At 39.4% G+C, this 26,449-nt stretch overlaps 3 protein-coding genes across 4 annotated transcripts in view; 1 reads left to right on the top strand and 2 right to left on the bottom strand.

Moving 5' to 3' along the window:
- pld1a (phospholipase D1a) overlaps positions 1–7,355 on the bottom strand; it is a 31,107-nt gene extending 23,752 nt beyond the window's left edge. The window contains exon 1 of one of the 2 annotated variants that reach the window (XM_040041914.1): positions 7,332–7,355. The gene's annotated coding sequence lies outside the window, so the exon portion shown is untranslated. Of the gene's footprint in view, positions 1–6,100; positions 6,288–7,331 lie in introns of those variants that run through there. The other variant, XM_040041913.1, reaches the window with a different exon arrangement.
- An 886-nt stretch (positions 7,356–8,241) lies between these two features.
- On the top strand, positions 8,242–11,779 carry ghsra (growth hormone secretagogue receptor a). Its single transcript, XM_040041554.1, has 2 exons — positions 8,242–11,106; positions 11,334–11,779. The coding sequence occupies exons 1-2, from the start codon at positions 10,191–10,193 to the stop codon at positions 11,645–11,647; spliced, it is 1,230 nt and encodes a 409-aa protein (XP_039897488.1). The 5' UTR covers positions 8,242–10,190; the 3' UTR covers positions 11,648–11,779.
- A 4,009-nt stretch (positions 11,780–15,788) lies between these two features.
- The window catches only part of fndc3ba (fibronectin type III domain containing 3Ba), a gene marked incomplete at its 5' end in the record, with an annotated part of 45,404 nt that continues 34,743 nt past the window's right edge, over positions 15,789–26,449 (bottom strand). The window contains 3 exons of the mRNA XM_040041615.1: positions 15,789–20,378; positions 22,528–22,655; positions 24,269–24,435. Coding sequence (XP_039897549.1) covers positions 20,067–20,378; positions 22,528–22,655; positions 24,269–24,435 — 607 coding nt within the window. The remainder of the gene's footprint in view (positions 20,379–22,527; positions 22,656–24,268; positions 24,436–26,449) is intronic.

The raw sequence follows: 26,449 nt of genomic DNA, 5'->3' as shown, positions 1-26,449 counted from the left end.
GCTAGGTTCAGTTTCACTAACCACATCCAGCTATGGTTACTGTCAGTCCTGTTGAATTAAGAAATTACTTATATACCGTACAACTTGTCTGACCAAATGTAGTATGCTAAAAGATCAACACCAACAAATGGACAAAACTATGAACAATAATGAACCTTCCCAGGAAAGGCTGGCCAACCAAAATTATTCCAAGAGTGCATCAATGACTCATCCTGTAGGTCACGAATTGCCATAATTGACTAACCACGAATTCTGCTCTCTATCAGAAAATCCTGAAGGAGAATGTCCGGCCGTCGGTTCATGCCCCGAAGCTATAGCATACTTGGGTTATACTGCAGAATAATAGTCCTAAATACACCAGGAAGGAAAAAGAAAATAAAGGTTTTGGAATGGCCTAGTCAAAAACCAGACTTAAATCTGATTAAACAGCACATTCACACTCATAAACCAGCGGGGATAAATTAAAGCATTTCTGTCAAGAAGAGAGGCCAAAATTCCTCAACTGTGAGGTGGAGGAGTCATTGCCAGTCACAAAAATTTATGACCGTACTTCTTGCTACCAGGAATGGCACAACCAGCTATTCAATTTACATTTACTGGGTTATCTTTGTTTAACATTAAAATGTGTTTCATCACAAAACTTTAAGTGTGGGAAATGTACAAAACAAATGAATCAGGAAGGGGCAAATACCTTTTTCACAGCACTGTATATCTGTTAGAAAGTAGTACTTTTTTATGATTAAATATTTTACGCTGCCTATAGCTGTATTTCCTGCTCTGAGAATGTCCATGACCTCCCAAAAACCTTGACCCACAGAGAGGTTAACAAGAATGTCAAAAAGTGTGTGTGTAGACTGAGATGTAAAAAGCACAGTCTGTGTTATCTGTGTCTACAATATGCAACCTGAGAGTTATCTCTCTACTCCATTGTAATAAAAAAATGCCAACTTCCTGCTTCCTGTCCTGTTGTCATAGTGATAGCTTGAGCAGCTAGAGCTGCTTATATATAAATATCAACAGAAGTGCACCCGCCTCTCCCATCGTGTGCTAGCATCCCTCTTAAATGTCAATTAGTAGGAGTGTGTCAGAGAGTCAGAAAAAAAAGAGGAATTACAAGTAAAGTTGCCGCTCATCAATCTTTTCAATGAGACACATGGGAAATTTGATCTCTCACCATGCGACACAAAGTCATTAAATACATATCGCTTTACTTGCCATGCAGGAATCAGCTGTCTTGCATTCTAAAAAGGGCTAAATCCATTACTGGGGATGTGAAATTTAAAGTAATTTTTAACTAAAGATTTTGTGATATACGTGTATATCCCACATAGCAAAATTGGTATGGCCTGGATCTGTCAGAAGTGCCAACTTGATGCCAGATCCGGGCCAGACTTGTTTTCAATTAGCCTGGGCCACAAAAACCAAACCACAATCGGGCCAGATGTGGCATGCCATCACATAAACAGTGCCATCATTGCGAGACCTGGCCATATCTGGATGACATACCACTTACCATGACACCAGTCAGCCAGCAGTGCCGGCTTGACATCAGATCCAGGCCAGACCCGTCTGCTATGTGGGATTGTCAGCTACAGCTTGCTTGGTCTGTAATACTTTGTTCGTCAGATAAAGTTCTCCAATGAAGAATTTGTCTCACCTTCTGGAAAAGGGCTGCAGAGCATCTGAACCAATATATAGCAAAATTCTTCCCAGTTGTGTGAAATAAATAATTGGACATTTTTGGGGGAAAATACACTTGTTGTTAGAGATATGATGCCACACTCGAGTCAGTCGTAATGATCCACAGAGGTGTTACATGCATGACAGTTTGCCTTTTTATAAGTGCCTCTATCCAACACTACCAACGCCGCCACGTCTAATGACCAATTTCAAGCTGAGACTTGGAGAGGTTACTACTCTAGCTAAAAGGCAGCCAAGACAACGCATGGTTCTGATAATCCAAGCTAAATGGCCAGCGGCAAAAGATTCCTGTTCAATAAGTACCGTAATAGTTAGATTAATAATTTATTAAAATTAATAAATCGATAAGCTACAAACTGAAAGAGTGTTATGAGAAAGTGGTACTAATAGTTAACTATTTAATCCATTATCAATACTGTACTATTGATTCATTCACAGAGCAACAATGGTTCATTTTTCTCTACTGTGTGCACACGTTGCATTTACAATCCCTAATTTGGTCCCATAAAGTTTGCTCAAATATACAAATCTATGACTTACTTCTCTCTGTGGTTTTATAACAAGCAAAAATGAGATATTTATGAGTGTTTTTGCACCAGAGCCTCTAGCAGCCCTGTTCCTGTAACAGTGCAACGACCCACGAGAGACACATGGGAAAGAAGACAAGGTCACAGCGGACGTGTATCTGCAACCAGAAAAAATATATATATCTGCATCCCATATCAGTTCTGTGGCTGCTGGTGTCCCAAATCAAGTTCAGCCAAGAAGTATATATTTTGTATATTTTGCAGCTAAAAGTTTCGCTCACTCCTAATATTTTGCGGAAAGACAAATCAACATAGATACTTGCCTTTTACATATAACTACAAATAAGATACTTTCGAGCAAATCGTGTTGAGTGACCTTTTCAGATTACAGTTTTGAGGTCTATACAGTGCATAAGTTCTTATAAAAGAAACAGAAAGCAGCGAGACCTTATTTTCTAAGGTGTCTCACATCTGGAAACATGATTCTAATTTACACAGCAACTTGCTGTTTTGGGTGGGAGCTCACACTGCAGTGGTTACTTCTGGGAAATGGGTCGTGTTCTCGGCATGAAGCTTAAACCAAAACCTAAATATTTTGAACAGAGCCGTCTGTTCAAATATGCTAAAAGGAAAATATTCTGCTGCTTCAGGGCATCCTGTTGGCAAAAGGGACTTAGATATGCAACACAAACATTTTTTTAAACCATCAAAGGAGATTTCATGCACCAGTTCTAAAATCTTGTGTTTTCACTTCTCCATTGTATCTCAAAGTCATCACCTTTTAAGGTGTCTAACAGCTTTGAAGAAGCAAAAAGATGCTTTAATAATAGCTCGTTAAACTTTAAATCTTCAACAGCGAACGGTACTTGCATTAGTGACTCTTAACTGCACTTTTGTTTACATTATAGGTCAAGCAAAGACAATATAAAGCCATTACACTGTGTTTTCAGGGCAGCCACATACACGGTTCATACCAGAAACTGCTAAACACATCAAAAGACAAAAATACAGCGCAGCACTTCTCTCTGACACATTCACTAATTACGCTCAGTGCAATCAATGCATCCTGTCTTTTTGCACAAAAAACAAAAATGTCATGCAAAAACACGTTCATCTAATGTCTACCAAATTATAAAAAAAGATTAATATCATCATGATATAATTTTTTGCACATTTTTGTTGTATTTATGAAGATTTCTGAGCAACATGGAATTAAAAATGAATAAAAGTTGCTATTCAACCTTTTGTTTAGACAGATTTCCCGTTTATAGTCTGTGCCATTGCATTGTGGTAGAAAACAGATTATTGTTTTGTAGATTACGATAAAGAAATAAAATAATCAGTATAAAAATATCAGTATATTATCTAGCCTCAAACAGATTGGAGATTGTGGGAAATCACCTTCTCAGGCAGACTAAGATATGACATATGACACACGCTGATTATATGTTTTTGACACAATAACAAACTCTATGACTACGATCATCACTGCTTATTTACAATTTTACTGTAAAAACTTTTCTTAATCACCTCTAAAACGGACTCTGATGTCTGCATATATGTGTTGATCAAAAAATAATCATTTTCAGAGCTGCTTCTTGAATCCAGAAGCACTACTTAAAAACACATTTCTACCAGTTGACCTCAGCATATTTGTCCACCTTACATTGGCATCCAGTACTCCTACTTTTCTCCCTCTATAATAAATCCGCTTGCAATACATGTTTTAAAGTGTCAAATCATTGAAAGGAACACTGGAGGCGGACTGAACATGTCAACCTCAGCAGAGGTGCTGTCACGGATTATCCATCAAGTGTGAGGAAAAATAGGTAGTTTGTGAAATGTACCATCTATCCTGGATTCCTGTGCGATAGCCAGTCTGACATTTATGAAGTGCTGTGGCAAACACAGTGATTGACTGAAACTTTTTTAAACATACAATGCATGTAAACGGCATTTTTGCATTAGAGACTACAAGTCACACGCCATGGTACGTATATAGCAGCGCAACAAAGGTAACATAAATGTAGCTTGGCATTTATAGACTGAGCAGTGCCAAGCTCCTCGTGGCACAGATGGTACAAAGATAGAGAGAAGAAGGGAGGGAGGGAAGCAATGAGAGAGGTCTGTGACACCTCTTTTTCTCTGCCCACACTAAAGCTGCCTATTATCTAATCCTTCACACCATGGATAGGGGGATTGGGATGGTCAGAGCGGCAGAGAAAGCAAGACATACAGTAGATGCCAGAAAAAGAGAGCGAGCAATCGTCATCATTGCCAGAGTGTCGTTCGGCTGATGGTAACACAAGGCATCATTGTACTGAGGGAGTGAGAGAACTGCTCCCTCTCTCTGTTTCAGCCAAGCCTGATTCGGCTCGACCAGTGTGGCCAAGTCCGAGGCTGGAAACTACTAAAGTTTAACTTGCGCCAGACCACTGAAGTGACTCATGATTACAGTGGTAGGAAAAAAGTATAGAGGATGTCTAAGTTCTTGAATTGAAGGGTTGGTGCATGCAAAATATAATTTAGTGCTTTAGAAAGGAAGCACTATGTTCAAAAATAGACACAATATGAATGCAAACATCTTAGGTGCAGATGTGTTGTACTGTATGATGTAGTATGAGTGTCAAATGGCCCAGTGAACGCGGGGAAATGTACATCGTGGAGAACAGCAGCAACAGGTTGGTCTCCTGGTTCATTTCAAATACATTGAAATAGCTCGTCTACAGACTTGCTCCTGAAAAGTCAATGAAAACTGTGAGAATTTGGAAAAGAATATACTCTATAATGCTTTAATTATAGAGATATATTTTAAATCGTAGTTGGAAAGCCCAAAAGAATATTTGATGGTGGCACATTGTCTGGCATTACACAAGCCAGAAGTTCACATCTGGATTTAATTTGTAGTACTAAATCTGAGAACCTTGCTAACAACACTGATCCCCCCGTCTCTTCTAAGCAGCAAACTGCAATGATGCAAAACTTATTATGCTACTTTTTGACTTTAAAAGAATGTTGGGTGGTTATAGCAAAGATCATACCCAAGAAATCGTCAGCTCAGTATTTTTCTTACTGTCCAACAAATATTTAATAACAAATACATCACACAGCAAGCACAGCAAGAAAACACATCGACTTAGGTCGATAAACTTAAACGCATGCATTTAAAGCCTCAGGCAGGAATAACAGTAATAAAGTTTACTGTTTAATAATGCTGGCACCACAACAAAAAGTATCGAGGTCATTGAATGCCAGAGGTCAGTATCCAGTATATCTGTTGCAAAGACAACAGAAGAACTGCAGAGGGGAGGGGGCTGGTTTTCTATGGGCGAACAGCAGGAAAAAAAATATCTGCAGTCTTCCCATGACATTCCAGCTGCAGCAACCAGTTTTCCCACAAGGCATGAGAAAGGGGACATCAGGCCAACACACAAACAGACATGCACACACGCACACCTGTGAAGTCTTATGCAACAGGTAAAACATTATTTGTCACAGCATTACACTGGTACAAAGTAAACAACAAAAAGATCAGGAGATTCATCTTCACACCTCACTATAGCAGCCACTCTTTACATTTTGCACTTTACTTGTGACTAAATCTTAGTACAGCATATATCATTTTGTGACAAGGAACAGAAACAGTCAAATGCACATTAACCACGTATTTGCTCTGCTGCAGCTCAAAAAGAACTAATCCAACTTGTTCAGCAGTACTCCAGTATAATCCACTGTACATTTCTTGTCCATGATTCCAGTGATAACCCAAAACCAAAGAGTGTCACAGACACATATCTCCCAAAGCCCCTGGACGCAAATAGAACAGAGCAGACACAAAAACAAACAGAGAGTCAGAGGGACACATTACCAACCTGCTCTTTCTGTGGACGTGCAGTCCACATGTTGCTTAGTCGGATCCACCTGGCTTTACTCAATGTTGGGCAAAACTAAAGCAACTAAGACGCCTAAGCAGACAAAGAATTGCACAGCAGCAGCAGCGGCGGCGGCGACAGCAGACAGCTCCTTCTAGTCTGCACTTCTGTAAGTGTGGCTGGGGAAAAAAACTAACAGTGAACTCTCTCCAACTCCTCAGGAAGGGAGGGGTCACACAAACTCTAGGCCAATCACAAAAAGAGACTCTTCCCATAGCCTTTTCTCATTGGATAAAAAATAGTGCTGGACTTGTGCTGAAGTAGGAGTACACTTGGGAAATTCTTTGACACTGACTCTGCCTATTATCTCATCACTTCTCACTTTTACTCATTCTCTGTTATTTGTTTATTTTTCTTGCTTTCCATTATTTATAGCTCATCTCTCTGTGTATCATTGCACATGTCACTTGGGTCTTATACTAAATATTTAAAAAATAAGAAGAAGAAAAAAAGAAAAATAGTTAGGCATTTGATTTGGCTGTGTTTTCACTTAAACTTGGTGTATAAATACAAATTATACTCCGTATATTTTGCCTTCAAACTAAAAGGAAAGCGATCTCTTCTTCCATCTAGTGGAATAATTGATGTACTGCACCTCTGTGCAGGCCGAGTAAAGCCAGTAGTTATCGAGAGTGTATATTATGGGTTTGATAGGGACTTTAACCTGAAATCGACCACACCCTGGAAACACTTTCTCAGTTAACATTGCAGATAAAAATGTAACCACAAACCTTTACCACATTTACCACGTGCACTTGACACATGAAGGATGCTAAATGTGCTTCATTTTCAAATAAAAATAGATGAGAACTGTCTTTTTCTAAATAAATAACACACATTTTCAACTCTACTAAAAAGAAACGCATCTGAGAAATTAAATCGATCCCGACACTAAAATAAAAACATGACATAACAGGTAATACAACCAGTTTTGCTGTTAACTCGTGTTGTCTTAGAAACAATCCAATTTTGTCCATGTAAATAGTGAGTCAGTCTGTTATTTGGCATTACTTCAGTTGTTATGGGCACACCAAACCACGACGTTTGGCTGTGCAGTACAAATGTCTAAAGTTGTGCTTTAGACCATTGTACAAATACGCACTTGCATGTGTAAACACACGCATCCAATGGTCTGTACACACATCTATATCAAATGATGACAGATACATACCGGAAACCTTCAAAGCACGGCTGTCCCGAAAGCTAACGACAGCAAGATCAGTCTTTCTCAAGTCATTTCTAACTAACCGGCTTCGTCTCCTCGCTTAAACACACACACATCATAATTCAGTGGTCATAAACGGTGTCAGCTGGTAAGCACTGAGCAAAGGGCAGAGAGATAACAGCAATTGAAACATGAGAATCTCATCCGTGCAGGAAAAACAGAACTATGCTGCCAGTCAAAGGTGTGATTTTTGCTATTTTATTTTTGTTTTTGCTTAAGACAAAAGGAAAATAATCTGATATATCTTAATTATATGTCATTAAAATTGGTGATAAGCCTCTCACTCTTATCGAAGCAATCCTAACCTACCCTAGTAGAGTAATTATGTAATTAGTTTAGACCAACCAGTTCAATGGGGCCGGGGCCGGAAAAGCTGCATTGTGGTGATTGGTCTGCCTTCCATCCACCTTTTTGGGCGTTTGCACACATACATTCACTCACTGCATTTCTTATACTGCTGACTTACACTCTCTATTGTTAGTTAGTAGAGCAGAGATGCCAGAACGTGCCCAGAAATTATCACATGGTGAAGGGGAAGTTATGTTGTTGGGCTTTTTGTGACAAGCCCCACAAGTTTGGAGGTCATTTTGGTTCCAATAGGCAACTTATACAAATGTGATTTGGCAACTTGAAGTCCATTCATAGTGTATATTGATCTACAACCCAAAATTCTAAATTACTTCTGTAAATAAAGACAGAATGCAATGGTTTGCAAATTACTTGTTTCCTATATTTAACTGAATATAGTAAACTGAGAAATATTATTTATCTATCCATCTATTTTCTTAACCATTTAAGAAGTAGCTATTAAGTATAAGCTTTAAATTGTTTTTGCAAAGTAGGTTTGTAGGTGAGATTGTTGTAAAGTAACACATGTTTATTCAAATTCATGTATTCTTAGATTCTGAACATTTCAGTGAAGAAATAGGTGTTATTTCGTTGTGGGAAATGGTATAATGTACATTGTTGTCCAAACTAGAGAATGTTTATACAGCACTGAACATATCAGGGGGTATATTTTTAATGGCAATCTGAAAATGCACAAGATCGTTATCAATTATTCTGTTAGTGTTACCTGCGTTTTTGTTTTGTTTTGTTTTTTGTATCAGTTATCGTGCCAGTTCTTAGGGCAACATATGATATATATTGTGAAAGTTAAATAGGTAATGGGCAACCAGAAAAGAAAGTGTCTTTTTCTGCTTGGTGCAAAGGGGTCATTCATTATAATCCATATTTCTAGGGCGCATGACAATTTGAGACCTCAGCAGCAGCTGCTTCCAGGCCCTTGGTTGATGAGCTAAGAGGTGGAAAACGGGCGGAGAAAGCCTATGTGGAGACTTGAAAATTGGATCACACGACAACTCTGGATCATGGGTGGGAAATGGAATTTATTATGTTAGTTTCAGTTAGGTTTTGGCGCGTTCTAACCCTTTTTGTGTCTTTGTGGGCTGATCAGTTTAAGTTTCCCTTTTGTCTCATTTAGGTAGGTTAGTGTTTGTTGCCAGCTTTTGAGTAGAGTTTTGTTACTTTGACCTCTTTTATGGGCCCAATATTTATTGTATTTTTATTTATTTTATTTTTTGTATAATTTAACCAAGTTTTTTTTTATGGACTTTAACCCTTGCCTGACTTTCCTTGTCTTCTCGGTCCATCACATCATAAAACAGAGAGAGAGTCGAATTATTCTCCAAATGCTAATGAGGAATACTCTTTCTCATTGGCTGGTGGTAAACACAAAAGGCATAATTGCTTAAAATGCTGAAACCGCTACCAATCACTGTAACAGTACCGGTAGGTGGTGTTGCAGCATCACACTCAGAGCAGACCCCCACAACACAACCACTTCACTTGAGTAAGATGTTTTGCGCACCGGGAATCATGATCCACACACTGGATATGCACCATAACTACAGGAGCAGAACAGAAGTCTGGTGTTAAGGTGGATTTTGTTCATCGGTCTTGACTGATATTTCTTCTTTGACCATTTGGACTCTTAGATTTTTTATTCCATTGACAATGCATCGTTCTTTCGTGGTGTTTGTGAGTTTTATTAAACTGTCTCCCTTCCGTCAGACAGTGATTGTTTTCACGCTAGTTGTTATTTGCCCGTTTGTGTTTGGCTGAGTTTGAGCGCCACTGTCATTTGCAGGACAGATGTTTTTTTGCTGCTGCCGCATCATTATGACCCTGAGTCTGACTCACCATCACATGCTGCCAGATGCAACTCGTCAACCGATCCAATATTTTGCTTTTTATTTTGTGCAAACGCGGGGACTTGCTGCCGCTGATGGGGACTCTTTGGGGCTTCTTAGCGCATGAAGGACCTCAGGCTTCTGGTGGGTTTCACAAATATTTTTTTTAAAGATGGAGAAGATAAGATGCGCTTAAATGTTAGATTTTTAAATACTAGATCTGTTTTTATTTTCTGTCATATCCGTTTTTATTGGAGTATACATCCCCAAAAAATTCGGCTGGCGATTTATAGCTTGCGAATATCCGGATGTAATGCATTTTGTAACCATCACTCCTACTCTTCAGGTACTTTTGGAACACTTTAGTGTGCGTTATGAAGATGGGGTGGATAATTCGGATCGATCTGAGATGGCCTCATATTTCTGTTATAGTCTGTTCAACACCGTCTATGTCGTGTTTGATCTTCAAACTAAAGAAGTGTTAGGCTACACAGGATTGCTTGCACCACTAAGGATATTACTTGTGTTCACGCCTGATCTCCTCCGTTACACGTTTTTCTTAACTCCGGAAATCAAACAATGAATAACGCCGGTGAGTGCGGCATCGAGGGGCATGAAGAGTCCCAGATCCAGGGTGACATCAGCAGTCAGGGTCAGGTGCGGCCGGGAGAATAACCCAGATGCAACAATGCCCTCCTGGCCCAGCCAACTGGAGTGCCTCCACCATAACTGCACCTGGGAGGAGACCAACAATACCATAAGCAAAGCTGACCCTTCCCCGCCCCCTCTCAATTATTATTCAATTCCTCTCCTAACGGCCATCACCGTCGCCTGCACACTGCTGTTTCTGATAGGGGTGGCCGGGAATGTTATGACCATTTTGGTGGTCAGCAAGTACCGGGACATGCGCACGACCACCAATCTGTACCTGTGCAGCATGGCGGTATCCGATCTACTCATTTTCCTTTGCATGCCACTTGACCTCTACCGCATGTGGAGATACAGGCCCTGGCGCTTTGGAGACGCGCTCTGCAAACTCTTTCAGTTTGTGTCAGAATCAAGCACTTACTCCACCATCCTCAGCATCACCGCCCTGTCAGTAGAGCGCTACCTAGCGATCTGTTTCCCATTGCGCGCCAAGGCTCTGGTAACCAAAAGGCGCGTACGAGCCTTGATTTGTCTGTTATGGACAGTGTCCCTTTTGAGCGCAGGCCCTGTGTTTGTCATGGTGGGAGTAGAGCAGGACACCATGGGGCCACTAAACTTCAGTTCGTGGGTGAATGAGTCTAACTTATTCCTGGAGGCTGAGGACACCCGAGAGTGTAAGATGACGCACTATGCTGTGCAATCCGGTCTGATGGGGGCCATGGTGTGGCTGAGCTCCGTTTTCTTCTTCATGCCCGTGTTCTGTCTGACAGTGCTCTACGGCCTGATAGGCCGTCGGCTGTGGCAAAGGCACCGGGAGACGAACATGAGCAACCGCGTGTCTCACAGGGACAAGAGCAACAGGCAGACCATAAAGATGCTGGGTAAGTTTCCAGAACGCGCAAATTATGCAAAAATTCTAAAGTTCTTACATGATTCGAGTTTGAGTTGTCGACACATGAAAGACACCTTAGGGCTTTAAACTGTGTTTATATTAAAGTGATATCAGTTCAAATTTCCAAATAAAGATATATATGTTTAGGTAGAAAATGTTAATCAGCATCTCCTTTGACTAACCCCTGCCCCTTTTTATGTTCTTTTCTTCCAAAAGTGGTTGTTGTGCTGGCCTTTGTCCTGTGTTGGTTGCCTTTCCATGTGGGTCGCTACTTGCAGTTCCGCTCTCTGGATGCTCCTTCCCCGTTGCTGTCGTTGTTATCCGAGTACTGTAGCTTGGTGTCAGTGGTTCTCTTTTACTTGAGTGCTGCCATCAATCCCATCCTCTATAACACCATGTCGTGGAAATATCGGGGTGCAGCGGCGCGCCTCTTCGGCCTGACCGACAGCCTGCCGCCACGGGGTCGCACAGCGAGCACTGTGAAGGGAGATGGCTCAAACGGCTGGACAGAGTCTACAATCAGCTTTTGAATGCATGGCCTAAATGGCTGGCGTAATGAATAAAGCTATTAGTCGTGGATCTACATTACTCACGTAAAGGCCAAAATTTCTGTCAGGGCGATGCAAAATTGTGGTGAGCACTTGCCTTTATTTGACTGGAATCAAAAAGGATGATTAAAAAAGCACGAGCCATAAACGCTCCATATGCATAAAACGCTTTCTTTTAAATACAATTTGCTCAGTTACTTGTCTTGTTCGGTTATTTCAGCAAGTGCCACACACTATTCATAGAAAACAATTGAAAAGCAAAACTGGTGAAGTGCAAAAGTCACTGGCCTGAAATGCTTACAGGATATCAATCAAAAACAGACACGCACGCCTGTGTGCTCACGTATAAATGTCACGCACATCTACAAATGCCTTATACTGCATTTATATTCTGGATGACAAAGAAAGCACTGTAGAATTTGCGGCACAGCTCTGTACTCATTAAGACAGAGGCAGAGGTGCAGTGTGTATGTGCATGTGTGTGGAAGAGATTTTTGCATGTGCTATGCAGGCCAAGTGTCATGCTTTTGGGTATGCTTTTAGTCACGTTACATGAAGATGTCGTGGGTTACTGTTATAAGTTGTCAAAATTCCCAGTGGGCACTTTTATATTCAAATCAATGCTGTGTTTGGGATCAATGGGGTGAGTCAACAGTCCCTGTGAGTATTCTTGTGAATCTTTGTGGTGCACAGCCTTTGCTTATTTTTTTGTGATTGTGAGACAATTTATATTTCCAAAATATGTATCAGTCTCTGATCTTGTTGAATGTATTTCACTGTTAAATGATCAGCACTGTTTAATCTGTAGGACCATCAGAAATGTGTATTAGGGGGTGTGGGGGGGGGTCCTATAAGGTAGCATCGCAAAAGGTTTTTACAGGTCTTATGACTCTGCAAGTTTAGGTCTGGTGCATACACAAAGAACGCTGCCTGTTAATGTATAAATAAACATGTTAGCAGTCACTTTCTGGGCCATGTGAACTGTGCACCATTTTCCAGCAGTGTTATCCACATGTTTTCAGTCACCAGCTATAGTTACATATGTTGCACTGATTAAGCATACAATGCTATCTTTTGCTGTGGCTGTAAACACAAAACGTTATTATAAATTTGTCTAATTTACCAATAGCAATCATGCTTTTTGCAGCCATATTTACGGCAACAAAAACATTCATTTTCACTAGTCCTGCTTCTATACAAGTAGCCTCCACTGTAAGCTACCCCAAGGCTTCACAGCTATCTTTAGCAGACATGGTTTTCCACTGACAAACGAGAGAAGTGAGTTCTCACACGATGTAAACTGTATAATATGTGTCTTCTTTTTCTCATTTAACAATTTACTAAAGCCTGGAAGATGAAAAGTCTTCATGGGTGATTAAACAGCAGATCATGGCATGTAAAGTGATTTTAAATGTTCTCCAGTCTGATGAAGTGCTACAACAATGTATAAAAAAGTTTTAAAATAGATTTTCCTTTGAGCTTGTGTAAGATAACACAACAGGTGGAAATGTAAAAGTGGTACATTTTGTAAAGTGATTTGTAAAGAGCCTTGTCGAAAAGATCTTTGCTATAATTTGTATATAGATGCTTTGTAATGCAGTACACTCAGGTGGTTTACGCAGTCCAAATCACCACAGCAGCTTCCTTGATTTAAAACATGGCCTCATGACTTTGAAGAATGTATCTGTTAAATGAATGTTTATGACCATATACTGATAACATGACATGCTTTTATCAATCCATACTTATTAACAGTCAAAATTTATTGCTTTTTTTTTTTAAATCTATGTGACTATCTTCACTTAGTTAATGTGTATGTCTATGATAATGTCTTGTAAAAGAAACAAAAAGTTTCCTCCTCTTTTGTACACAGTATTCATATTCTTTGTGTAACCGACTCGACAGTCAGAAAGTTGTCCTCAGCAGATATGAGATGCAAACTGCAATCGGGGTTATTAAACCAACAAACACCAGTAAAATCCTTCTCAGTCACATTAAAAAATAACAAAAGATAACAATAGGGTATGCAGTCGTTTCTCCATGTGGCCCAGCAGTACCCCACTATAAAATGTTGGCCTCAAAGGGGTTTAACAGTGGCCACAGGGACACTGCAATGTGCCTCTCCCATCTCAGCTGACAGGATTTTCTTGGTGCCACCAGGCTCCATTCTATCACATTAGATAGCTTATAAGACAGCAGGTGCTGCCAATATGAAGCAGACCTCAAAAGAGCACTCATTCATCACTAAATTCCCCTCAGGTACTTGATCAAAACACTTACAGGGGAGTCAGCAAAAGCCTTTGAGTGCAAAAATGTTCAGCAGATTGAAAATTAGAATGACTATGAAAGGTAATGAAGGATTCAAAGGGAATTAAAGCTCAACGTTGAGTTGGTAACTCACAGGAGAAGTAGGTGGATGAAAGGTGGAGAGAAGAAGAGATCTGAAACACGAAAGTCCACATGAAATACCTCAGTGGAAATGGACAATAAAACACAAGGTGAAAGAGAAGAGGCTCAAACAGTGAGTCAGAAATCATAAGAGCTTGTTTAAATGAAGGTTGTGAGTGTGGATAAATGAACATTACACAATTAGGATGAGAGTGGAATTAAATAAGTATTTTTAAAAATGCAGCACCTTTTTTTTTTTTTATTTTGATACCAGTTCAGACAAGCTAATGTTTGCTGGTATACCAACACACTGACTGTTTACAAGTACACTCTCAGGGGTGGACCAAAAATGAAGTCATCTGCGAATGGGATAGTGCAGATGGTTCAGACCAGGACAAACGCAGCTATATTTTTTCATCAGTCTCCTGATGATGACGACAAAAAGAATCCTCCAAGAAGCTTTCGTTCAAATAAGATTAGGCATCTGTGTCCACACTAGTGGCACCTAAAGTTATTGTCAATCTCCTTCATCCTGGTTGGGACAAGCACCCTGTGTCTGTGCTAAATTTTACATTTAATTCGATAGTCAAGTGAAAACATTAAAGGCATCATTATAAACATCAGTCTGTACAAAAAAAAAAAACCCAGCCTGCAGTTTTTTGTTAATACAAAAACAATTGCTTAAAAATTTAAGTCTAAATAGTTCAGTATAGACTTTTGAACATGAAATGAATATGAAATGTTGATTTTCCCCATGAGGAATACGTACATAACCCTATCAGTGTATTAGCAGTCTGGACTGTTAATTATTAAGCTATCAATTTTGACCCAAACATTTGAAAGCCACAAAGTGACACTTTTTGTTTTGTTTCTCGGGAATCTTTGGAAAAAGGTTCCTGCATCAAAAATGTGAAAACTGGAACACCCGACAGTGAAATCCTACCACTTCCAGTCACTAGACTTATACCATATTAACCTATAGAACGGTATTGTTCAACAAAAGCTACTGCAGTGCACTTAAAAAAAGGATTTGTAGTTTGACTAGGAAAATAAATGTTTGATTTTCTTTCATAAATGTAATCTATGGTCTTTTTGTTAAGACAAAAAGACTAATGTTCCTCTGATGCCCTTGGATTGCCTGTGATTGAGGAATATTGAGCTTGCAGTGCTGCAGTTTCTGTCCGGCTGCCTTCAGGGCCAGCAGGGCATAAAGTCTGTGATTTAGTCTTGTCACAGCTTTCTGGTTAAACAGTATTAAGGCCACCAGAGAGTAAATCTCAACATGACAAACCTTCACAGACACACATTTACACTCACCTCAAATCCTTGAACCCTAAGTGACAAATTAAAGGCAAAAACTATTATATTAATGATTTGCGGTGAAATTTCAAATGAATTACAGTGCTCGTAAGATGAGCTCTCCAGCTGAGTAATTCTAATTTAAACCCTAATATTATAAATATTGATTATCAGTCCTCTATGTTTACAACAGTACACAAAGATGATGCAGATGAAATGACAATAATGACCCTCTTATTAAATCTGAAAGATACAAATCAATACTGCCAAAGAGAATGTCAGAAGTGTGTTTATACTTGTTTCTCCACCATATATTGATGTATTCAGCTGGTTTGGGAAGTCCTATCCAAAACAAGAACAAACCAACAAACTGCAGAGCATCATTGTGTTGAAGCGTAATGTTGACATTCAATAAACAGTGCAATTAAAGACAGAAAAAAATTAAAACATTTATTGGGCATAAATATATTATATATACGCTACCGATACAGTTACGTCTTACATACATAGGGTAGTATTTGCAAAAATCTATACATTAAAATTGATATGGCAGTTTCTTTTATATAATGCATATGAAATTGTCTAACATTTACAATACAAGAAGAAATGCATGAATTTCTTTTTTTCCTCAATTCGTAGACCATGACAACGTTGGAATGTTTATTTTTTAATTGTGAGGTAAAAATATGTTTCTGTTTTTGTCTTACTTAAAAAATAGTTAAATACCTGTGAGTCTCTGTATGTTTGTCAAATCGCCAATCTCTCAGTCAAAATCTCTACATGTACAAAACATTCAAAAAAAAAAAAAAAAAAATGATCAGAAGGCACAGACGTGGGGTTGCTGGGCAAAACATTGTCTCTCACTCTTGACATACCCGCCAAATGTACAGGACCTGCAGGGTGGTGAGTAGGGAGGCTGGGGTTCTATAAAATCACCTGTATTTGGGGGAAAAAAACGCAAAAAAAACCCAACAATGCACATCAAGGGAGTACCCTGCCCACAAACACAATGCCTTTTTGTTAACACTGTGCTAACCTTGGACTATTTAACACTAGCATAACTGGCCCGACAATGACCATACACCAAGCAAACCTCTGCTCTTCCACTGGGGAATTAAGGCTTAAAAGGGGGTAGTGTTGGGCAACATAACATCAGGAGTTTAAGGAAAGGGCACCTCACAAGTCACCTGTCAATTACAATGCAACAGGCAGACACAAAATGAACACATCAGACAAAGGCACCATACTCCCTATAAACTTTCCTTTCTTTGTGGCTGTACTGTGCATTCTGCAGAGAGCGCCCCAGTAATGCCAATGTCACAGTGATGCCAATAACAGAATAATGCCAATAAAAGTAACAGACAGTGTTGGCAGTAGAGTTTGGAATAGAGCAAAGGATCGCGTTTCCTATCGCTCATATTTACCTCATCAAGCCTAATGCTTGGCATAAAAAAGTGCTTCAACTCTGTTAGTCATAATGAATTTACCCTCTTCTTCTATAGCTCTATAGATATCTCTGTATATCATCTCTTAGCAATGTACGGACACAAAAAAGCTCACTACTGTTATACCAGCACAAGCCTGAAAAAGGATTTATCAATATTATTATTTTCATCATCTGCCGGAAAACATCGTATGATTGTTTTTGCTTTCTTTACCTTTCAGTGTGAAATCAGGTTGTGTAAAAATTAAAAAACGGAAAAAAAAAAAAACTCCACCGAAAGGGGCTACACATTTCATAATGGCACATTTTGCTTTACAAAACAAAACAATAAAAGATAATATGAAAAGAAGAAATATCACAGATCAAGTTAATGTTTTTTTTTTCCTTTAGAAAGAATAATGATAATAGTCGTAATGCTGTGTCGCTGCAGAAGAACATCTCAGAACCCTTTAGACGATTCAAAACGCAACAACTAGTGGACATAAAAAGTTTGCACTTTGGCATTAAAACAGTAAAAATAGATATCAGAAGCTTCATTATAACACTAATCAGAACAAAAGCCAAAGGCAGCAACGTTTATCCCAAAACAGATGACTTGAATTGACCATAAGACCTGGCTTGCTACATGTTTCTCTAAGCGTTTCAAGAACTGCTCGCCTGTGCACAGCCAAAACAGGAAATGTAAAAAATAAAATAAAATAAAATAAAAATACATAGGCAATTTGGTTAAATGTTTGAAACGGCAATGATAACTGCAATTCATGGACTGATGAGCTACAGGTTCCCAACAGCTGTAAGAAAAATACTTAAAGGGTTACTGAGATAAGGAATGCTGGCCTTAATCATACAATCTAACATACATCCATTAAAACAAAAGAAAAAAAAAACATGCTACAAGAAAAAATTAGTATATAACTACACTTGTCTCTTAATCTTTTAACAATAAATAAATGAAGATTGCACTGTAATTGGCATGTAAAGTACTGTATGCAAATATATAGTATAAATAAAACCTAGAAAAGAACTCTACCTTTACTTTCCCACCAACTTTGGCAAAGGTTTTTTAAGCTAGTAAACCACTTTACTTACTGACACATACAGGAGCAAGGCACAGCACAGACAGAGCACAAGATACAGCATCAAAAATGAGAGAACAAAGGGAAGGAAGAGAGAAAAAAAGAAGAAAAGAAGCTAAAATGATAAATTATCATGATGACAGCAATAGGGATGACAAGATTAGATCTCCCCTCTGTGAGGCCTTATCCCTGAGGTACAGTACAGGCTGCCAATCAGAGCTAATCATTACCTCAGTCTCCCATCCAATCCCTTTTACTCCCTGCACCCCATCCGACAAACATGTCACACATTAATTACGCAGGTCAGGGTGACTTCTTTGGATTATCAGGGCATGTATTGGGTTGTGCCTTGGCTTTGTTGCTTCGGGTTGGGGTTAAAAAGGGTTTTGGGGACTTGGGTGGGAGGTGAGGGGCTGTTATGTGTGTTAGAATGCCCTGTTCTGATGAGTTGTGTCCTGTCAAAGGCTTGTTTGGTTAGTGAACATTAGTTCAAGTCCTCAGAGAACATGTCCGTCTGAGGAGAGACCACAGACTTGCTACTACTCTGATTACATATCAATAAAGCACCTTTTAATAGAGAGAGAGAGAGAGAAGAGAGGGAAAGTGAGAGTAGTGCATGGGCAGACAGATGGGATGGATCGAAAGCAAGAGAAAAGTGGCCAGAGCAAAAAGGGTAATTACAGATAATCACGGGTGGGAAATGAGAAAAGAGGAGAATAGACTTTAAATGCATCAATTGACAGGCTAGCCGGAAGGAGAAACAGCTTTAGCATTGCTCTGGCTGGCTAATTCTTAGTGGGGGCTAAAGCACAAGCTAACTCCTAATGGCTTTCCTAGTTAACACCCATACAGCTCTGAGAAGGCCGGTTAGCTGGCAGACTGTTAGCACCTCTGGGTCTGTGGAGCTACGTACATATCGCTAGTAAAGCTACAGATAAATAGGCTGGAGCAATGGTATTTGAGATGGTAGATTAAAGAAGAACTGACCAATGGCCCAAAATATGCTCAGCCCAGCCCTTTCCTTGTCTGCTGCAGCCGATCACAATCACAGCCCGGCTCCCCAAAGCCAGTTTAAGCCTCACAAACCAATACCTTCAAGGGCTCATATTCTGAACCAAGACAAGTGTTTAAGGGCTCCTTCAACTAAATGTGCAAGCTGCTGAGCTGACCTCAGAGCTGCTGTCTATGAGCACCTAGAGTCCACTATTCCCCCTTTTACACTGTACTTCAGACCTTACATTGCCATCACTTATATTACATCAATTTATAGCATCATAGTATTTGCTATAATATACATATCTATATATAGAGTTCATATATTAGATTACTGGTTTTCCATTCTTTTGTAGATATAATAAAATCAAAGGATAGCAGCATCTTAAACCATACATGGATTGCATCACTTTGGTAGCTGAAAGAGTGAATGAGTGAATGTAAAAAGCTAAGCAGATATGTGATTTACTTCTTAGGATGAAATGTCTTTCTCATTGTCATTGCATGAGTGTAATTGGATATGTGTGCATGGTTATGCATGCAAGTCTGCACCTTTGTCTGTGCACTGGGTATTTGTCAGTCTGCATGTGAGAACGGGTGCAGATTGCGTGAAATGTCTGACAGCCTGTAGAGTTGTAACAAACTGGGTAAGTAAGAACAACTAAAGCTTTGAAGGCCTACACTGGAATATGGCTGAATGAATAAAGACTACAGCAAAAAAAATGCAAATTAAACACTGAAAAATAAACCAAAAAAGTAAGGCAATGACCATCAAGAAATATATGTTCTCTAAGTGAATATGTCTTAAAAAGATACAAAATAAAAACATGCAAGTCAGTCTGGAGAGCAACTGTTTTGCTCACAGCTATTTTAAGGCTTGATTATCAGCTTTCTTTCCCAAACGAGGTACAGCTCAGACAAGGCTTCCCTCGACAGAAATCCTTAACAAATGAGACGGACAATGATATGAAGACAACAGAGACGGAGAGGAAAAAAGTCCAAAGTGAGTGAAGGCAAAAGACAACAGGAACAAGGTGGGAAAAGCCTGAATCAAAAAATAACCAAAAAAAAATCATAGATAGCGTTGAATGTACATCTCAAGTGTTTGTTTTGATTTCATTCGGTTCTTTCATAGATGTTTTTTAAAGTTTTTTTTTCTGCGATTTTGCTTTCTCTTTCTATCCTATAATTAAAAATTCCCTCACTTCATGAAGAAGTACTGTAGCAAGCAGGCCATGAGGATGGAGAAGCCTGCAAACACACACACAATCAGCGCCGCAAAGCGCTCGTCGCTCGAGATCAGGCCCGCTCCTTTGCCTGCTTCCACGGCACACTGCTCTCCTGATGATGCTGCCTCCTGGCGACGCAGCGTGAACAAAGAGGAAGGGCTCAGTGGTCCACACAGCTCCTGGCACGTATCCTGGCAACGGCGGCAGGCACCCACACGGAAACGGTAGTCTGTGTTGCTCTGGAGACCGGAGATTTGAAACACACCCTCCTCTCCCTTGAAAACCTTTGAAGGGAGGAAAGAGGTGAAAAAAGTTTTACAGCTGACTTGGATAAGAAAGATGTAGATTTTCATCCAACTAAAAAGCATAACATGCTCCTGAGTGAAATCATTTTAGCTAGAAAACAGACATGCATGCTCACGTAAACTCATATTTTATTCAAAGAACACAGAAAAACACAAAACAAATTAGATGTTTAAACTGTGAAAATTTTAAGAAATTTGGAATTTAATGGTAGCAACATTTAATCCTCTTTTACCAACTTAGTAGATTTGTTGCTCAATTTTTGGGAGAGGAATGTTCTTCTATCATTCTTATTTGATAGGTTTCTAGGTGTGCAACAGTCCTCATTAAGGTCTTCTTTGGTGTATTTTGTTTCTCATGATGTGCCAGACGTTTTCAGCTGGTGACAGGTCTGGTGAAGAGGCAGGCCAGTTCAGCACCCGGACTCTTCTACAAGAAGCTGTCCAGGAGACATCTTTTTAATGACTACCCTTAAAAAGATGTCTCCTGGATGGGAGCATATGTTGCTCTAAAACCTATATATACACCTTTCAGCATTAATGTTGTCTTTCCAGATGAGCAAAGTGCCAGTTTCCCTAGGCATTATTGGGCTCCCATACCCTCAGGCATACAGGATTTTGAACTAAGCGCTGATAACAAGCCAAATGGTCCCTCGCTTCTGTAGTGTGGAGGACGTATCATAGTATCATTCAAGTTTCCTGAAAAGAATTTCAAATTTGTCCTCCCACTGGAACAGTTTTCTACTTTCATGTTAACAACATTTTTACATTTTGCTTTTTCTTTGCATGATAGAGTTTTAATCTGCATTGGAACTGTGTTCACAATGATTTCTGGAAGAGTTCCTGAGTCCTTACAGTGTAATTGATGTTACTGCAGTGCTGCTTGAGAGCCGAAAGATCACAGGCGAGGATCACACCGAGATTCTCCAGATTCTCAGAATCATTTCAAGATATTACTTACTGTAGATGATGGGATACTAAAAGTTTTCACCATTTTATATTGAAGAAAATTATTATGAAACTGCTCGACGATTTGATGATGCGTTTTTTTGTTGGTTTTTTTTTGTTTTGTTTTTTTTGGGGGGGGGGGGGGTGTATTCGCAGACTGGTGAATTCTCCTCCTAGCTTTGCTTCTGAGAAACTCTGCCCCTCTAAGATGTCATGTTACTGACATTTTGCCAATAAACCTAACTAGTTGCAAAATGTTCCTCCAGCTGTTTCTTTTTAGCACCACTTAGTTTTTTCAGTCTTTTGTTATCTCCACCCAACTCTTTTGAGACCTGTTGCTGCCGTCAACTTCAAAATGAACTAATATTTTTTGATGAAATAGTAAAATGTCTCAGTTTAAAATTTCATGTCTCCTATGTTCTATTGTGATTAAAAAACATGTTTAGGACATTTAAATGACCGCCTTGTGTTTTTCTTTGCATTTTACAGGGTAGAGTTTCTTTGGAATTGAACTTGTAGAAAGGTAAGTGGTGTTTGTGTCAAAGGAGAATGTGTGTAGACAAAAAACACCATTTTATTTTTAGTGCTGCAGTAGAAGAAATGGTTTGATAAAGGTGCACTGAACTTTAGCTGTTAGACTCTCAAACTGACGAGAGGTAAATATAACTGAGTGCATTTACTGGTCTTCTCATAAAGAAATAAAAAAACCCAACAAAAATAAGGAAAAACAACCCCCCCAAAAAAGAACACAAAATGTTAAAATCAGCATCTGATAACATATGTCTGCAAACATAAAGCAGCATCACATATCCACACAGCACAGGTTTTATCTACTTATGAGAGTCTGCAGTTCTTCCCACCAACCATTCTGTAATTCAATAACAGAAGTTGAAATGGCCCTGAAGACAAATAACTTTTTGTCTACCTGCCTGCCCACCGCTGCAGCTGTGAGCAATCAAATCCTATATTTCCAGGTGCAGCAGACTCTTCCTGAGATACTTCTGTTTTGTAATTTTCATTAAAAGTATTTAATACCTCTCAGCAGGGGGGGATGTATATGAGGGAAGTGTTCACACATGGGTATTTTACTCTTCTATCAAATGTCAAAAGAAAATTGAATTAATTAATTCCAGCAGCTTCCTAGCTCTCATGTAAGACCCGTTTACATGTGTGTGTTACAAACCTGTTTGTATTCTGACTCACGTCCCACCAGCACCTGGAGCACATAGCTCACAGGGTCCCCCCTCATTGGTGGAATAGTTTCCCATGTTATCTCACACATGTTCCCCTCCAGCTGGTGCACTCTGGGAGCTGTTGGAATTAATAATAACAAATCATTATCTCATATACATGACTGCATATCGTTAAAAGACGCTTGCAAACAGATGAAGAGTATAATTAGAACACCATCTCTTGTGAAGTCAAGAAATGGTGGTTATCATTTTACAGCATTTAAAATGTTGTAAATGGCCTGCATTTGTAAAGCGCTTTTCTAGTCCCTAAGGACCCCAAAGCGCTTCACACTACATTCAGTCATTCACCCATTCACACACACATTCACACACTGGCGATGGCAAGCTACATTGTAGCCACAGCTGCCCTGGGGCGCACTGACAGAGGTTGTAAACAGTAAAGTGTAGATAAACTCACAGTTCAGTGATTTGCCAAACACTTAAAGCCTATATTTAACTGAAAACATTAAGAAGATAAATTATCCAGAGCTGAAACTTGATTCAGCATATAGAAAAAGTTGGACAGGAGCAAATACTAATAAAACTGGGTATAAAAGAGCATACCCAAGAAGGTTCAGTCTTCCGTGAAACAGTGCAGCAAAACACTTATGATTGAAGAACAACATTTTTCAATATGGAATTGCAACGACTTTGGGGATATTATAATGTATAATAGAAAAAAATACATCATATAAATGTAAGGCTTATCTTAGGGCCAATGTTCATTTAGGATGAACTAAAACAAAGCAGAGGAAACAACTGAAATCTATCAATCAAAAATAGGAAACCGAGAAACATATATATGAATATAAATAGTGAACATCAGCTACAACAAAGTGAGTCATGAAATTCATTTTGTTTTTCAGTTGTAACATTTGTTATGCACTGCAATCAAATCCTTGGGGATTAATGTCATTTTACACTGTAAATTAAAATGTTATCAACAACGATGTCATTTTGACTGCAATAAACTGCTGCATTAAATACAAAACACATTTTACTAACTGCTTTGATAACCAAGTATCTATATGTTGAGTCATCTCAACATCGCCTGCTCTTTATAGTTTCAAATGAATGCCTGACCCTTTTAGATGGCGTACACTGCTATGAGCTTTACAGAAGCCATTCGGTCCCTCGAGTGGGTTTATGGATATATCCATGCTATGCGGCACAGCTACCATCATACTTTGTAGATATATCCAGAGAGGTTACCCCTTACTGCAATTATTGGAGCTGTAATAAGCCACCCCCTCTCTTACAGTAACAATCAGATGCTGGAGGCAATAATCAGGCAGGCGACAGTAAACATCATCACTAACAGCCAAAAACAGATGCATTTGTTGCATGCGTAAATCTTGATTTAATCCACGTAGAAGTGGCAAACATTACTGTATGCATGGATACTCGTGCACTGGTGTGTTTGCGTTGCTCTGCCATCATATGTGAAATTGAGCTGACACTGGTGGACTGGTAGGACATCTTCACATGATCTGACCCCTGAAGGTATTTAAAGTTAGATTTACCTAAATAGAGGACTGTGCGTTTTAATATATCTGATAATTCCCCACTAATATCCCTACGGCACAACTGTACGATCTGAAAAGGCAGCTGGTATATAGCTAGTGATGAAGAGAGGACTTCTTTGTGTGAAATGTGTTTGTGCACAAAGACATTTTCTCCGCTTCAGTTTACCTTTCAGGGCAGGGGGTATAGACTTGGTGGTGCAGAACGTATGCGTGTCAGAAAAAGGACCCTCCCCAGCATCACTGATGGCCTGTATTCTGAAGCTGTAGCTGCTGGACTCGGTCAATCGCTGAACCTTGTAGGTGTGGCTGGGACCACGGTAGATTGTCACAAACCTAAACAGGGAACATAATGAAGAAGGAGAAATAAACAATAAGATGTAAATCTAAAAAAAAAATTTAAAAAGGAAGGACGGTTCAATGTGACAGAGGGAGCACTGACAGGCCTAGGCATGAAGGCTCACTCCATCAGAGATAAAGGAGAAATGGTGAAGGGAAGTGAAGGTGATGGTGTTATGAATGGGTATAAGAAGGGAAGAGTTATGATAATAGAGAAAAACATGGTTAAACATCCATCCATCTATCCATCTAATTCAAGGTCGTTGGGGGCTGGAGCCGATCCCAGCTGTCAATACGGCTGAGGCAGGTTACAGCCTGATCATGTTGCCATCTTATTGCAGAGCACGGTCAAACAAGAACAGTAAAAAATAAGGCACAAACACTTGGATACTCACTAATCACTAACTTAGTTATAAGGACTGATAGACCATGTTTGTGACTTGATATAGTTTAACTCAGCACAGCAGGCATCACAAGAAAAATGATGAGCAGCTCAGTGGTGAATGTGAATATTTTAACACAATTATATAAGTTAACCTGAGGTAAGAGTAACTTCAGAAATAAAATGTGGGGACCTTGAAAAGCAAGAGGAGCAGCAGAAGAAAAGAAAGCACCTTAAAAAAAAAGATAGAGATGATTGATGAACACGCAGGACAAACAGTGGCAGGCTATAGTCACAAATCTGATGAAAATGAGCACCAAAAGCATTCCTGGCTGGCTCGATGGACAGATTCATGGAGTGGGAGAGATAAAAGCAGGAAAAGTCTGGGAGATAAGTGAATGTGAGCCGAAGAGGGGTTATTTATCTCAGTAATCAGCTTTGCAGCAAAATAAGGTAAATGTCTAGGTGGCAAAGGAAGCCATGAAGCAGAGGAATGAGAAAAGAAAGACAAAGGTAAATGGTTAATGAACAAGAGAAGAGGCAGTAATAGAAGAGTAAAGTCGCAGGAGGATGCAAGGGAGAGAGAAGTTAAAGCAGAAGGATAGGTGATTGAGAATTAAAGGAGATGATGATAATGTTGAAGAGAGAAAAGAGAGTGCGAGACAAAGAGGAGAGGAGAGAGGTCACGGTTTAGTAGAAAGCTATAACTCCAGATGAGCTCTTTATGTAGCTGCACTACAGAAGTGATGCGTTTCTCTCGCTGATATATGATGTTATTAAACCTTGGCCTTACTGGTGGGCCATACAGTTAACACGTGCAGCGATCAACTGCATGGCTTAAAAAAAACAAACAACTAATGCATTAACTTTTCCATCATCAGGAGCTATGACCTCTTCGCAGTCGACCAGACATAAATGGTAAGATATCAAAATAATTAACATTTAGCACAGCACAAACAAACAATAAATACCCTTGCACAAAAAAATCACTAGGACATAGTTAATGAGATGAATTGCCCTGGTGCTGACCAAAAGCTGACCAATTAACTACAACATGGCAGAGCAGAGGGCAGGATGAGAGAGGTCAGAATGTAATGAAACAATCTGTTATTGTTCTGCTGCAGACGTCATCGTGTAAGAAGAATAAAGCCCTTGAACTACACTGCCCCGTGTTGTCATGACATTCTTGCAACTCTCAGATTTGACACAAGGCATGTCAGTGGGTAACATGGATGAGAAGAGGGAGAAATGAATGGAGTACAGGAAACAAGTGAAAATAAAAAGCCCTGACTCAGGGAGGACAGCGCATGAGCAACAAGTCTGCAAACAGGGAGATAAGAAAAAGAAAAATTAGTCTGAGCAAGCAAGGGAAAGGAGAGGATGGGAAGGTACAAGGATGAGAAATAAATAATGGCAACAATAATGGGAACCGGAGAAAAACACTTTCTTTATCATCATAAAATAGAGAAATGCTTGGGTTTACTGAAAAATAAAGGAAGGGTAAAAAATGCCAATGCACGGGAAATAATTCCTGAAAGGAAGCACACATTCATTGTCAGAATCTCCACATTCGCAGTCACCTGTCTAACAATAAACCCCGATTAATAAACATGAATTAAATCAGAGGAC

This window comes from Simochromis diagramma, unplaced genomic scaffold, assembly GCF_900408965.1.
Source record: "Simochromis diagramma unplaced genomic scaffold, fSimDia1.1 OVJJ01000304.1, whole genome shotgun sequence".
In the NCBI taxonomy this organism is placed as follows: Eukaryota; Metazoa; Chordata; class Actinopteri; order Cichliformes; family Cichlidae; genus Simochromis; species Simochromis diagramma.
Note: the sequence above shows the minus strand (reverse complement) of the source record. Positions and strands in the feature narration are given on the sequence as shown.